Source organism: Cebus imitator, unplaced genomic scaffold (genome assembly GCF_001604975.1).
Source record: "Cebus imitator isolate Cc_AM_T3 unplaced genomic scaffold, Cebus_imitator-1.0 Scaffold494, whole genome shotgun sequence".
Lineage (NCBI taxonomy): Eukaryota > Metazoa > Chordata > Mammalia > Primates > Cebidae > Cebus > Cebus imitator.
Window position 1 is genome coordinate 1,448,961 of NW_016107809.1, and position 15,115 is coordinate 1,464,075.

The 15,115-nt window shown below is 37.2% G+C and overlaps 1 protein-coding gene across 1 annotated transcript in view; it reads left to right on the forward strand.

Moving 5' to 3' along the window:
• Positions 1–15,115, forward strand: part of LOC108292557 (DNA polymerase theta-like) — a 100,292-nt gene that overhangs the window by 51,795 nt on the left and 33,382 nt on the right. The window contains 5 exon segments of the mRNA XM_017513538.2: positions 404–742; positions 3,452–6,537; positions 8,695–8,838; positions 10,158–10,354; positions 11,606–11,846. Coding sequence (XP_017369027.2) covers positions 404–742; positions 3,452–6,537; positions 8,695–8,838; positions 10,158–10,354; positions 11,606–11,846 — 4,007 coding nt within the window.

The following is a 15,115-nucleotide window of genomic DNA, read 5'->3' on the forward strand; positions in this document are numbered from 1 at the left end:
TTGTTTTTTTAAATGTGACTGGTTACTGGCAATCAGCAACGTTTCTTTGAAGAAAATGCAGGTGGGAACTCAACCCTTTCTAGTTCTCTCAGCAATTGAATATTTAAACCAACTCTCTTGTTTTCCTCTAGGTGGAAAGAGTCCCTCACAGGTTTTTAAAGAGTTCTCTTTTGCTTAAGAGAGAGAGAGGAATGAATTAGGGTGAGGGCTTCTTGTTTTGTGCTCTGCCTCAGTTTTCTTTTGTTAACTTCAGGATTAAGAATAAATGAGATGGCATTAGATGAATAAATGAGATGACATAAAACTTAGTGCATTTATTGTCCGATTAGTTAAGGCCCTTAATATATGTCTGCTCCCTTGTTAACTTACAGCTTGGGCCTTGTTAAACCTTACAATTTTGCAGGAAAAACAAAACAAAATATAAATACATCTAAAGAAATGGAGAATTGGTCTGTAAAACAAAATTTTAATTCAACAAATATTCTATGAATGTTTTAGGGATGATTACAGTATTTTCCAACCGTCTGGGCTGGCACAACATGGAACTACTACTTTCCCAATTTCAGAAGCGTCTTACATTTGGCATCCAGAGGGAGCTGTGTGACCTGATTCGGGTATCCTTACTGAATGCTCAGAGAGCCAGGGTTCTCTATGCTTCTGGCTTTCTTACTGTGGCAGACCTTGCTAGAGCAAATATTGCAGAGGTGGAGGTGATTCTGAAAAATGCTGTGCCTTTCAAAAGGTAAGAAAATACCTTTACCTACATGGGATTATTAAATTTAAAAAAAAAATGTCAATTTTAAAATAATAATGTATTACAGTATTTTTCTCTTAAATAATCTTATGATATACTTGGTGTAAGTGGAAGGAAATATGGCTACTTTTTTCCCCTTGAGGATTACTTTTTATTTTGTATATTTAAAAAATAATACATGACTTAAAAACATTCCTACTAGAATGGCTGAGTGGGGCTGGGCACAATGGATCACACCTGTGATCCCAGTACTTTGGGAGGCTGAGGCTGATTGCTTGAGCATAGGCGTTCAAGACTAGCCTGGGCAACAGAGCAAGATCTCATTACTACTAAAATTAAAAAAAAAAAAAAAAAAATAGCTGGGCGTGGTGGCATGTGCTTGTAGTCCCAGCTACTTGGGAGTGTAAGGCAGGAGGGTTGCTTGAGCCTGGGAGATCAAGGCTGCAGTGAACCCTGATAGTGCCACTGTACTCCAGGCTGGGTGACAGAGTAAGATTGTGTCTCAAAAAAAAAAAAAAAAATTACTGAGCAAAAGTTTGGTATCAATGCTTTCTGCTTTGATGGATTTTGATAATTTTAATATGATTTCATTATACATCTGGGGCTCATCTTACACTTTCTTTAGGCAAGAACATTTTAGAATACATTCCTCTGAAATGTTCTTTGGAATGCTAGTTCCTCAAAACAATTTGTGAGAAGATTCCTTGATTTTATTTTTTTGTCTGTGTTTATGTCTGAATAACCATTTACTGAATGGGCTAGACTCAGTATATAAATCAAGGAGTAGCTTAATTATTTTTTCTACCACTGTTTTTTTGAACTCGCTCCTATATGAAATCTCAGGCAGATCCTATTTCATTACTTTCAGGTACTAACAACCAGTTTTATTTTCAGGTATTAAACAGTTTGTTCTAGATAGAAGCATCAATTTCATTTCCAGTTCAGTGTTTCTTCTCTCACACACATTTTAAACCTGACTCCCGGCTCTGAGACCTTAACCTGTGTGGGAAGGGATGGGATATCTCTTCCCCATGGAAGATAATTTTTCCACAGACCAGGGGGTGGTGGAGGTGTGGTGTGGAGGTGGGGGTAGTGGGGTGGTAGAGATGGTTTGGTTTTAGGATGAAACAATTAGATTCTTATAAGGAGTATACAACCTAGAGTCCTTGCAATGTGCAGTTCACTGTAAGGTTTGCTGCAGCTGATCTGACAGGAGGCAGAGCTCAGGCAGCGATGCCCACTTGCCTGCAGCTCACCTCCTGCTATGCGGCCCAGTTCCTAACAGGCCGGGGACTGGTACTGGTCTACAGCTAGAGGGTTGAAGACTCTTGGTTTAGATTTTTAACTGGCCACTTGAAATCTGTCCACATTTGCACGGTTTAGAGGTCAGCCAGAGATTTGGGCAAAGTTTATCTGAAGAATTTGGAGTTGTTGTTCTCTAGTTATCTGTTCTTGACTGTCTTCAATTTCTAAGTAATATAGTTACTTTTAGCTCTCTTCTGACTTCTGTCAGTCAGTGGACTCCAGGTTTTATCTGAGTTTTTAGCCAACCTACAGGGTGCCGACTGGGCCCTGCCTTCAGGTAAAAAGTGAAAATTCACCCACTGCCATTTCTTTCTTCCAAGTCTCAATCCCCCTCCAGTTTCTGCTTTCTTTTTTCATTTTCTAGTCCCTTCAAATATTTTGTCCAGAGTTTATATTGTGTAAAAGGATTTGCTTTCTTGCTTTCTTTCTTTCTTTCTTTCTTTTTTTTTTTTTGTGACAAAGTCCGGCTCTTTGGCCCAGTTTTGTGTTCAATGGCACCATCTTGGTTCACTGCAACTTCCTCCCAGGTTCAAGTGATTCTCCTGTCTCAGCCTCCCAAGTAGCTGGGACTACAGACGCATGCCACCACATCTGCCTAATTTTTATATTTTTAGCAGAGACAGGATTTTACCATATTGGTCAGGCTGGTCTCGAACTCCTGACCTCAGGTGATCCACTCACCTTGGCCTCCCAAAGTGCTGGGATTACAGGTGTGAGACCCCATGCCCAGGCTTTTTTTTTTTTTTTTAAATGAGACAGGGTACTGCTCTGTCGCCCAGGTTGGAGTATAATGGCATGATCTTGTCTCACCATAATGTCTTCGAGGTTTGAGTGATTCTCATGCCTCAGCCTCCCAAGCAGCTGGGATTACAGGTGCCTGCTACCACGCCCAGCTGCTTTTTTTGTATTTTTAGTAGAGACTGGGTTTCACCATGTTGGCCAGGCTGGTCTCGAACTCCTGGCCTCAAGTGATTCACCTTCCTCAGCCTCCCAGAGTGCTGGGATTATAGGCATGAGCTACAGCACCTGGCTGGATGTTTTTCAATGAATGCTTTATGGCCCTCACTTTTTTAAAGGCTTCTACTTAAAGAATCTGTCTTAGCGAAGCCTTCCTTGATTATGCCATTTAAAAACTACAGAACTACCCACTCCTTTCTTGTGCCTCATTTTTGTATACAACCCTTATCACCAGTTAATATAGAATGCACTTTAAACTGTTGTTTATTTTCTGAATTCCCCAGCTGGAATGTAAGTGCCGTAAGAGCAGATACATCTCTCTCTCTTTTTCATTGTTATTTTTCAGTTCCTAGAACAGCTCAGATTGAATGTTTAATAAATATTTGCTGTACGAATGAATGAATTCATTCTGTCTTTTCCCATCTCCTTGTGTAGTGCCCGGAAGGCAGTGGATGAGGAAGAGGAAGCAGTTGAAGAACGTCGGAATATGCGAACTATCTGGGTGACTGGCAGAAAAGGTTTAACTGAACGGGAAGCAGCAGCCCTTATAGTGGAAGAAGCCAGAATGATTCTGCAGCAGGACCTAGTTGAAATGGGAGTGCAATGGAATCCATATGCATATTCTAGTACATGTTCATTGACTCATAGTGAGTCAGAAGTAAAGGAACACACATTTATATCCCAAACTAAGAGTTCTTATAAAAAATTAACATCAAAGAACAAAAATAACACAATATTTATTGATTCTTATATTAAGCATTCACCAAATATAGTGCAAGACTTAAATAAAAGTAGAGAGCATACAAGTTTCTTTAATTGTAATTTCCAGAATAGGAATCAAGAACATCAGAGACATTCCATTTTCAGAGCAAGAAAACAGACTTCTTTGGATATAAATAAAGAGAAGCCAGGAGCCTCTCAGAATGAGGGGGAAACAAGCATTAAGAAAGTTGTCCAGACTTTTTCAGAGAAAACAAAAAAGGCACCTTTGAATTTCAGTTCAGAAAAGATGAGTAGAAAATTTCTATCTTGGAAACACAGAAAGCGTCTAAAGCAATCCAGGCACAGCAGCCCCCTGAAAGTCTCTGGAGCATGTAGAATCAATTTACAAGGACAGACTCTGTCTAATTCTATGCTTTGTGAAGACTCGTTTAGCTTAGATGAGAAGAATACAGAATGTAGAAGTTCAGGGCCATTTGCTAAAAACATATATTTGAGTGGTGTGGGAAAAGATGACAAAACATCATTCGCGTTACAAATAAAGCAAAGCTGTTCACTAACTAATGATAATTTTGTGGAACATTTCGTCTCAGGATCTCAGAGTAAAAATGGGACCTGTCAGGCCACTAGTGTGGTTAGTGAAAAAGGCAGAGGCGAAGGTGTTGAGGTGGAAAAAATAAATGAAGTGCTGATACAAAATGATTCAAAAAACCAGAATGTTTATGTGAAACACCATGACACCCATCCTATTAACCGGTACCCTCCAAAGCAATCTAATGAACAGACAAGCACTTTTACCAAACAGAAAAATATAATAGAGAAACAAATGCCCTTTGAGGCAGTCAGGAGTTATATAAATGGAGACTTAAATGTTACGACTGTCAATTGTGAAAGGATAAAGCTTAATACAGAGGAAAATAATCCAAGTCATTTTCAGGCATTAGGAGATGATATAAGCAGAACCGAGATACCCAGTGGAGTATTTCTATCAGCTGGAGCACTTAGCAAATCAGGAGGCCAGCATGAGAATTTTCTAAATATTTCTAGACTACAAGAAAAAACAGGTGATTATACAACAAACAAAACTAAAAATAATGCTGCGGACTCAGGTTTAGTCCTCTGTGATTTTGAAGATAGTTTCTACCTGGATTCTCAGTCAGAGAAAATAATACAACAGATGGCAACTGAAAGTGCCAAACTAGGAGCAGAGGACACCAGCCTGGCAGCAGGGATAATGCAGAAGAGCTTAGTCAAACAGAACTCGATGAACTCTTTTCAGAATGAGTGTCACATTACTTTTCCTGCTGAACAGCATCCTTTAGGAGTGAAAAAGATAGATCATTTGGACCTTAAGACTGTGGGTCCTATGAAACAAAGCACTGATTCACATGGGGTTGAGATCCTGACTCCAGAAAGCCCAATTTTTCATTCTCCGATACTATTGGAGGAAAATGGTCTTTGTTTTAAAAAGAATGAACTTTCTGTTACTGATTCCCAATTAAATAGTTTTCTTCAAGTTTATCAAACACAAGAAACTGTGAAACCAGTTACACCTCTGGTTCCCCAAAAGAGAACTCCCACTGGTATAGAAGGAGAATGTCTTCCAGTTCCTGAAACAAGTTTGAATATGAGTGATAGTTTACTATTTGACAGTTTCAGTGATGACTATCTAGTAAAAGAACAACTACCTGATGTGCAAACAAAAAAAACCCTTCCTTCAGAAGTAACATCAAACCATTTTAGTGATTCTCTGTGTCTACAACAAGAAGACCTAATTAAAAAATCAAATGTAAATGACAATCAAGACATCCACCAGCAGTTGACTTTTTCCAATGATGAATCTATTATATTTTCAGAAATGGATTCTGTTCATATGGTTGAAGCTTTGGACAGTGCAGATATATTTCCTGTACAAGAGAAACATCGTACTGTAGTATCTCCTAGAGCATTAGAACTGAGTGATCCAGTACTTGATGAGCACCACCAAGGTGATCAAGATGGAGGAGATCAAGATGAAAGGGCTGAAAAATCAAAATTAACTGGGACCAGGCAAAGTAATTCATTCATGTGGTCAGGGGCATCATTTGATCTAAGTCCAGGACTGCAAATGATTTTAGATAAAGTGTCCAGTCCTCTAGAAAATGAAAAGCTAAAAATGACTATAAACTTGTCTAGTTTGAATGGAAAAAATACGGAGTTAAATGAAGAACAAGAAGTTATTTCAAACTTGGAGACAAATCAAGTGCAGGAAATTTCATTTTCTTCTAATAATGAAGTAAAAAATAAGATTGAGGTGCCAGAAAATAATGCCAATCATGGTGAAACCTCATCCCTCTTACCTCATAAAGAACGCTGTATAGTTGATGATAATGGTCTCATTCCTCCTACACCTATTCCAACATCTGCTTCTAAGCTGACATTTCCGGGGATTCTTGAAACACCTGTAAACCTTCGGAAAATTAATAATGTTTTACAACCTGGTGAAAGTTATTTACTTGGCTCACCTTCAGATATTAAAAACCACGATTTAAGTCCAGAGAGAAATGGGTTCAAAGACAACAGCCCTACTAGTGATATAAGCTTTTCACTTCAGTTATCACAGGATGGATTACAGTTAACTCCAGCCTCAAGCAGTTCAGAAAGTTTGGCCATAATTGATGTAGCAAGTGACCGAAATCTTTTTCAAACATTCATTAAAGAGTGGCGATGCAAAAAGCAATTTTCCATCTCACTGGCTTGTGAAAAGATTAGAAGTTTAACATCTTCTAAAACTGCTACTATTGGTGGTAGGTTTAAGCAAGGTAAGATTTTATTTTTATTTTTTTCACATTTATGAACTAGTCAGTAGACTGAGATAAGATTTAGATTTCTCAGTGTTAGATATAATCTATTCAAATTGTAGTATGTATTTCCTCTGTGGATTTATGTGTAGAACAGCCTTATTTATTCAGCACACCTAAATTAATAATGGTAGTTGCCCTCCAGTATAAGAAGTACATGTAATATATAGTAGAATAAAAGTTTACAAAATAAAGACAATATTTATTTTGAATATGAATGTGACATTTCTTTTATGGTATATTAGTGTTGTAACATAATGGTTTTTATTAATCATCAGTGCTCATGAATTATTTTCTTTTTCTTTCTTTTTTTTTTTTTTTTTTTTCTTTTTGAGATGGAGTCTTGCTGCATTGCCCATGCTGGAGTACAGTGGCATGATCTCGATCTTGGCTTACTGCAACCTCTGTCTTCCGGGTTCAAGGGATTCTCCTGCCTCAGCCTCCCAAGTAGCTGGAAGTACAGGCATGTGTACCATGTCCAGCTAATTTTTGTATTTTTAGTACAGATTGGGTTTCATCATGTTGGCCAGGGTGGTCTCAAACTCCTGACCTCAAGTGATCTGCCCATGTTGGCCTCTCAGAGTGCTGGGATTACAGGTGTGAGCCACTGCGCCTGGCTTCATGAATTATTTTCTGTTGAATTATAATATTCTTGTTTGCTTATGTAATTACAAAAGTACATTGCTAATAGGAACTATGTTCTTCACAGTGTACATTAGCTACATTTTCCAAGACTTATCTCAAGTAGAACTTAGACCTCCATTGATAGTCATGAATTGTTTACTGAAATGTTGCTTCCAAAACCTTGCAGAGCTCTTGCAGGTGTTGAGAGAGTTGAACCTTTTGGTCAAGTAAGGCTATGTATAGTCCTGTTTTATTGCATGAACTCTGCATTCTGGATCATGGTGACTACTTATAGTCAGCTTGAAAACCTGCTGTGGAAATCAGATGCTTGATTAGATTTATTAAACTTCAGTATTTTATGAGTTAATTTGTTCATAAAGGTTTGAGTATTTGTCTGATCTTCAATTCATGGGGCAGATGGTTTAGCCACAACTTTTATGTACTTTTAGTGTTGAATAACACTTTCCATTTTTCATGCAACAAACAATGGAGCACATTTTCTGCATCAGGCTATATAATAGAGGCTAGAGAGATTTAAAAAGTTTACCTAAGGCCAGGTGCAGTGGCTCATGCCTATAATCCCAGCACTTTGGAAGCCCAAAGTGGGCGGATCACCTGAAGTCGGGAGTTCAAGACCAGCCTGACCAACATGGAGAAACCCTGTCTCTACTAAAAAAAATAAAATTAGCCAGGCGTGGTGGTGCATGCCTGTAATCCCAGCTACTCAGGAGGCTGAGGCAGGAGAATCACTTGAACCCAGGAGGCAGAGGCCAGGTGTGGTGGTGCAAGCTTGAAATCCCAGCCACTTGGGAGGCTGAGGCAGGAGGATCGCTTGAACCCAGGAGGCAGAGGCTGTGGTGAGCCGAGATCGCAGCATTGCACTCCAGCCTGGGCAACAAGAGCAAAACTGTGTCTCCAAAAAAACAAAAAAAGTTCACCTGAATTTAAGACACATGTACTAGGTTCCTATATGCCAGTTTTTTCCTGATACTAGGGATATAATTATCAATAAGACAGACTGATTCTTGACCTTTATAAAATTGGAGATACATTATTTTAGAAAAAAATGTTGACTCTAGATACAAAATTATACTTCTTCACTAAGGAATAACATTATTTTTCTGGAATTTCTTAGTTAAGAATTGCTGAATTTGCTGCAAAGTTTTTATAGTATACAAATGATCTTTATTTTTGCTTGATTTCTAAAATTTGAAATGCAGCCTTTCTTTTTTTAAGTTAATACCCATTTAGTCATCATTATAGATTTATTTTAACAAATCTTTGGTAGCTTTTTCATAGTGACAGTTATCTTAATTGATGGGAAGCCTGGAGAGATCTTACATACACTTAAAATGACTGTCCAAATAATGCCTATTTTAAGATCTGGAAATTTTGCCTATCAAAGATAGTTTTTTTTATTATAAGTGTTTTAACAATTTATATAATACCTTTATTTTTAGAGATTTTTAACTATTTCACTTTCATTTTATTTAGCTAGCTCACCTCAGGAAACTCCTATTAGAGATTATGGATTTCCTGTTAAAGGCTGTGATGACATCTTGGTGGTTGGACTAGCAGTATGCTGGGGTGGAAGGGATGCCTATTATTTTTCATTGCAGAAGGAACAAAAGCATTCTGGTAAGTAATGAGTATTTGACTAAGTCACTATATAATTAATGTAACGTTTATTAGGGTCGTGATCTTGGTTTTTGTCTTGTTTTTTTGAGAATAGTTTCCTGATATTTACCTAGGATTAACTTTTAGAATTTAAAAAAATTGTGTTTTTTTGGTTTTTGTTTTTGTTTTTGAGACAGAGTTTTGCTCTTGTTGCCCAGGCTGGAGTGCAATGGCACAATCTTGGCTCACAGCAACCTCCACCTCCTGGTTTCAAGCGATTCTCCTGCCTCAACCTCCCAAGTAGCTGGAATTACAAACATGTGTCACCACTCCTGGGTAATTTTGTATTTTTTTTTAGTAGAGACAGGGTTTTACTGTGTTGGTCACACTGAACTCCTGACCTCAGGTGATCTGCCTGCCTTGGCCTTCCAAAGTGCTGGGATTACAGGTGTGAGCCACTGTGCCTAGCAAAAATTGTAATTTTTTGGAGAGCAGCTAGCATGTACATTATTGCATATATTAACTGGAATTAATGTTTTAAGAAGCACTTCCTTACTTCTCCCTGCCTGTCACACAAGGCTATAAATGCTATGGGCTTTTCCTCTGACGGGGCAGTGAGGCCTCAGGGAACGTCTTGCCACCTTCAGGGTTTGCTTTTGAAGACTAAACTATGGCAATTTCTTTTCAGTCTTTTGTCCTCCCACTGAATGGGTCTGAAACTCATCTAGAGGGAATGTTGAGCCAGAGATCTATAGTAGTTGAATCATATACACTTTGGAGAAGTCTTTGGAATCGAAAGGATGTAATCTGGAAATACCCTGTGATCTGACTGTGAGCTGATAGGTTGGTTTTGGACAGGAGCAAAATTAATAAGGAGACATTTTAAAGGATGCTGTATAGTGTCTGTTCCTTAGTAACCATGAAATGTTTTCAGTTGTTTTGCAGGAAGATATGTTGGGGTAAGTAGTTACTTAAACTTTTTTTATTTTTGATAGAATAGTATATGTTCATACTGAATCTGTCTTTAAAATTTATTTCCAAATACTTTTCCTGTCTTTAACTCCTCATTCTAGAAAATATAATTTTGTTTTTAGAAGTATTAATGTTTTGTACTTTCTCCCACCTAATTAAGTAGAGGACTAAAAATCTTTTAGCCCAAACCATAATTTTTAGATTATGAAGCACTTCATCTACATAGCTGATATGACCTGGATAAGATGCTGAATTACATGGAACCAGACCCTTAGGCTTCTGAGTCTTTTTCAGTCTTTCTACTAAAGATTGCTGCTTCAAATGAATTGATGTAATTTTTGACTTTTTTTGTTGTTGTTTGTTTAAAGAAATTAGTGCCAGTTTGGTTCCACCTTCTCTTGATCCAAGCCTGACTTTGAAAGACAGGATTTGGCACCTTCAATCTTGCTTGCAGAAGGAATCTGATGAGGAATGTACCGTTGTCATCTATGACTTCATCCAGAGCTATAAAATTCTTCTTCTTTCTTGTGGCATCTCCTTGGAGCAAAGTTATGAAGATCCAAAGGTTCTATGTCTTATTTAATTTTTATATACTTAACATTTTTAGTGTTAATTCTTAAGTGAATTGGTATTTACTTGGCTTCAATGATGCAGCTTAAGTCTTTAGAGTAGTCATTTATTCATTCAGTAACCTCATCTACCCAGAATAAAATTTCATGCACCAAATACCTCTGTGTAGATAAACACAGAGATGTCACAAATTCTGAGCCCTAAAGTTTATGTCTTTCCTCAGAGATTTTTAATTTGGGTCATAAGTTCTAAGTTTTCTAATAGTAAATTGGAAGTGATGTGAGAACAGTTAGCTTTAGGTCTATGATAGCAGGATGTTTTAAATCTTCATGAGGGTGCAGGCAGAAAATTGGAAAAGTGTGTGAACAAAATGTCAAAAAGGATTGTAGTTGGTGGCCATTTAGCATAGAGGCAAATCTCCTTACTGGCTCCTGAGAACTTTCCTTTATAATAGCAAAGTATGACGAACTCTTCATAATGATGACTCAGTTAAGAAACATGTTAACTTTTACATCAGACTATTTCATTTAATATTCCCCTATAAAACTTTATTCTTAACCTACAAAAGAAGTAACTGAGACACATAGTAAAGTAATTGTCAGAATTATGAACAGGGCTTAGATTCTCTTATTCCAATCCAGTTAATGATCTGCTTAATCTAGTATTAGAAACTACAGGTCTCCTAGTCTCATGGGGAAGCTGAAAATAGCAATCAAATGAATAATTGGATGGTCCTGGTGACAGACCCCCATCCTGAGGGGAAAGTCTAGAGGCTTTCTGAAACTCTGTGTATAAACTTTTAACAGTAAAACACTTATTATGCCTCACTTCTTTTGATGTTGAAAGAACTAAATATACCTAAAACCTCATAGGCCCATCTTTATTACGGTAGCTTAACCCAAATTAGCCTTAGTGGAGGAGTCCATCTAGATTTTCAGACACATGGTTTGAATTTGCTGAGACGCACTTGTTTTTCAGGCCTACTGCTGAACTGGATCGGTCAACCATTGTAGTAATGGAATAGTTACAGCTTTTGTTTCTTTGAAAGCTACTGCTGTTATTGCTACCAAAAATGAGTCCTTTTATAATTATTCTTTTCTTTTCCTTTCTCGGGAAGACCGCTGAATAAATATTAAATGAAAATGAGTGAGCTTAGAAATGAGCTTTCTTTTTTTCCCTTGTAATTTAAAGGTACAAAAGTGTCTTTGAAAAAAATCAGGAAAATATTCTCATTGCTCTTATTCAGGTGGCATGCTGGTTACTAGATCCAGATTCTCAGGAGCCGACTCTTCATAGCATAGTTACCAATTTTCTTCCTCATGAGCTTCCACTCCTAGAAGGGATGGATGCCAGCCAAGGGATTCAAAGCCTGGGGCTGAATGCTGGCAGTGAGCATTCTGGGCGATACAGAGCATCTGTGGAGTCCATTCTCGTCTTTAACTCTATGAATCAACTCAATTCTTTGTTGCAGAAGGAAAACCTTCAAGGTAAAAACCAAGTTTCTGGCATTTTTATATTATAGCCTAGAGACAAGATATTTACCACTCTTTATCAAAAATGAGTGAATTACACATTTATGCAAATCCTACCTTTGGGTTGTCTAGTGCTTTTTTCTGTAAAAGGCCAGAGAGTAAATATTTTTGGCTTTGTGAACCAATGATCCCATCACAGATACTCAACTCTGCCATTGTTGCACAAAAGCAGCTGTAGACAATACCAAAACAAATGGCTGTCTTCTAATAACGCTTGACAAAAACATGCATCTAATGTTAGTTTGGCCATAGTTTGCTGACTTCTGGCCCTCTTGTGAAGAAGAGAATTACAAAATGGCATTTATTCAGTTGTTGCTAGTTTTGTATTTGAACTTTATCAAATGATTTTTATTCACACTTAGAACACATCCTTAATGGATTTCAAAAAGTTAACTCTTTTCTTTTTGGAACTATTAACAGATTTTTTTTTCACAGCAAAGGATAATCGTTAAGAGTCTGTTTTTTCCCTCATAACAATTAACATGAATTTATTGTGGGGTCTGCTGGCCCAGATTGAGCACCCTGACTCCAGAAAACTTAATGGATGCTTATGGTAGAGATGTGAAGCAGAACGAATTGGCTTCATTGTGAGGAGATGACTGAATTTATTGACTGATCAATAAGTACTAGCAAATAGATGAATGAGTTTATACAGACTAGGGTTTTGGATCTGGACTGTACACTTATGACCTGAGGGACTTTGGGCAAACTACTGAAACTGTAAGTCTGGTTCTTATAAAATTGTTCTAAGGATGAAATAAGATAGTAAATATGGGCAGTGTTTGTCACAGAGCAGGTGCTTTTATGTTAGTTCATTATTGTAATTTTTTTTTTTTTTTTTTTTTGAGACAGAGTTTCACTCATGTTACCCAGGCTGGAGTGCAATGGCGCGATCTCGGCTCACCGCAACCTCCGCCTCCTGGGTTCAGGCAATTCTCCTGCCTCAGCCTCCTGAGTAGCTGGGATTACAGGCACACGCCACCATGCCCAGCTAATGTTTGTATTTTTAGTAGAGACAGGGTTTCACCATGTTGACCAGGATGGTCTCGATCTCTTGACCTCGTGATCCAGCCGCCTCGGCCTCCCAAAGTGCTGGGATTACAGGCCTGAGCCACCGCGCCCGGCCTCATTATTGTAATTTTTAACTTTCACCACTTCAATGTGCTTTTGAAAGCTTCTTTTTTTCTGCAAACTTTCAAAAATGTATGGCTGGCCTGGCTCAGTGGCTCCTGCCTGTAGTCCCAGCTGCTCAGGAGGGAGGATCACTTGAGCCCAGAAGTTTGAGACCAACCTGGACAACACAGTGAGACCCCCATCTTAAAAACAAGGGTGGTTAGGAGGTATTACATGCTTTTTTATACAGTGTTAATGCTTTCTTAGTCACAGAATTCAAGAATTGAAGTGCAATGAGAGAAAAGTTTTTGGAGAGAATGTAGACGGCTATAAGATTTAGTTTGAATATAATTATTTCTTTGTAGAAAGAGATCCAGATATATTTTATTTTTTAAATTTTTCTGTTAGCCGGGAGGTATTCTCATCTGATGTAGAAAAACACTTTAACTGCAACTTTTGATTTCTTTAATAACTGTAAGATTATTCATTCAGTTATTTCTTTTTGAGTATATTTGGTAAGCTATATATATATATTTTTTCCACATCTTTTAAAAAATTTTTATTACTCCACTGTGACATTCCCAACATACGTATTTTTAAAGAATTTATGTTTCATTTAAATTTTCAAATATATTGGTATACAGCTATTGCTAAGTCTCTCTTTTTTACGTCTCTGGTTTATTATATCCTCTTTTTCTTTCCTAGTAGTATTTATTATTTAATGTAACTTGAAGTTTTCCCGATTTTCTAGTCTTTTCAAAGAACCAACCTTTGCCTTTGATTCTTCCTATTACTTTTGTTTTCTGTTTCCTTGATTTCTGTTCACATCTATATTGTCTATTTTCTTCTGGTTCCCCTGACTTTATTTTGTAGTCCTTTTTCAAAATTAATAACTTTGACCTTAAAACCATTACTTCTGAAATTATTTTTTTCTTTTCTAACTTAAGAACATAAGGCAGCTGGCTGCAGTGGGTGCTCACGCCTGTAATCCCAGCACTCTGGGAGACCGAGGCAGGTGAATCACTTGAGGCCAGGAGTTTGACACCAGCCTTGCCAACATGGTGAAACCCCATCTCTACTAAAAATACAAAAATTAGCTGTGAGTGGTATTGTGCATCTGTAATCCCAGATACTCAAGAGGCTGAGGCACAGGAATCACTTGAACCCCAGAGGCAGAAGTTGCAGTGAGCAGAGATCCTATCACTGCACTGTACTGCACTGCACTGTACTGTACTGCACTCCAGCCTGGGCACTAGAGCAAGGATGTGTCACACACACACACACACACACACACACACACACACACAAATAACATAAGGCTATAAATTTCCCTCAAAGCACTACTTGTATTGCACAGTTTTCATGTGTACACACACACATACACACACACACATTTGTTTTGTAGAGGTGGGGATCTTGCTGGGATTACAGATGTGAGCCACTATTCCTGGCCTAATATATAATATTCTTATCATGCTAGATATTTTTAAATTTCTGGTATATTTTCTCACAAATTATTTAGAAGAATGGCTTTTAATTCCCAAATATTTAGAAACTTTTTTGTATTTAGACAATCTTTAAACTTAATTGTGTTGTAGTTAGAGTACATGGTTATATAATACTCATTCTTGAAATTTTTAAAGAATGATTCATGATCTAAAACTGGAACTATTGTGTAAATTATTTGCACTCGAGAATGTGTATTCTAATTCCGGATGCAGAATTTTATATGTCTGTTAAGTCAAAGTTGTTTTTAAAATATTCTGTAATTTTCCCTGTAATTCAATCAGTTTTAACTTTGTATATTTTGAGGCCATTTTATTAGGTGTATAGGTGTTTAAAATTGATTTACTTTCCTTGTGAATTAAACCTCCTATTAGTGTATTATGAGCATCTGTATTACAAATAATGATTTTTATTCTTAGTTCTTAGTCTGTTTTTTAATATGAATATGGCAACATCAGCTCTCTTTTGATTAATATTTGCTTCATATAACCTTTCTTTTTTTTAAATTCCTTTTAACCTTTCTAGGTTCCCATCTTCGGACATGTCTTATAAACAAAGTATAATTTATTTTTCAGGATTATCTTTTTTTTTTTTTTTTTTTTTTT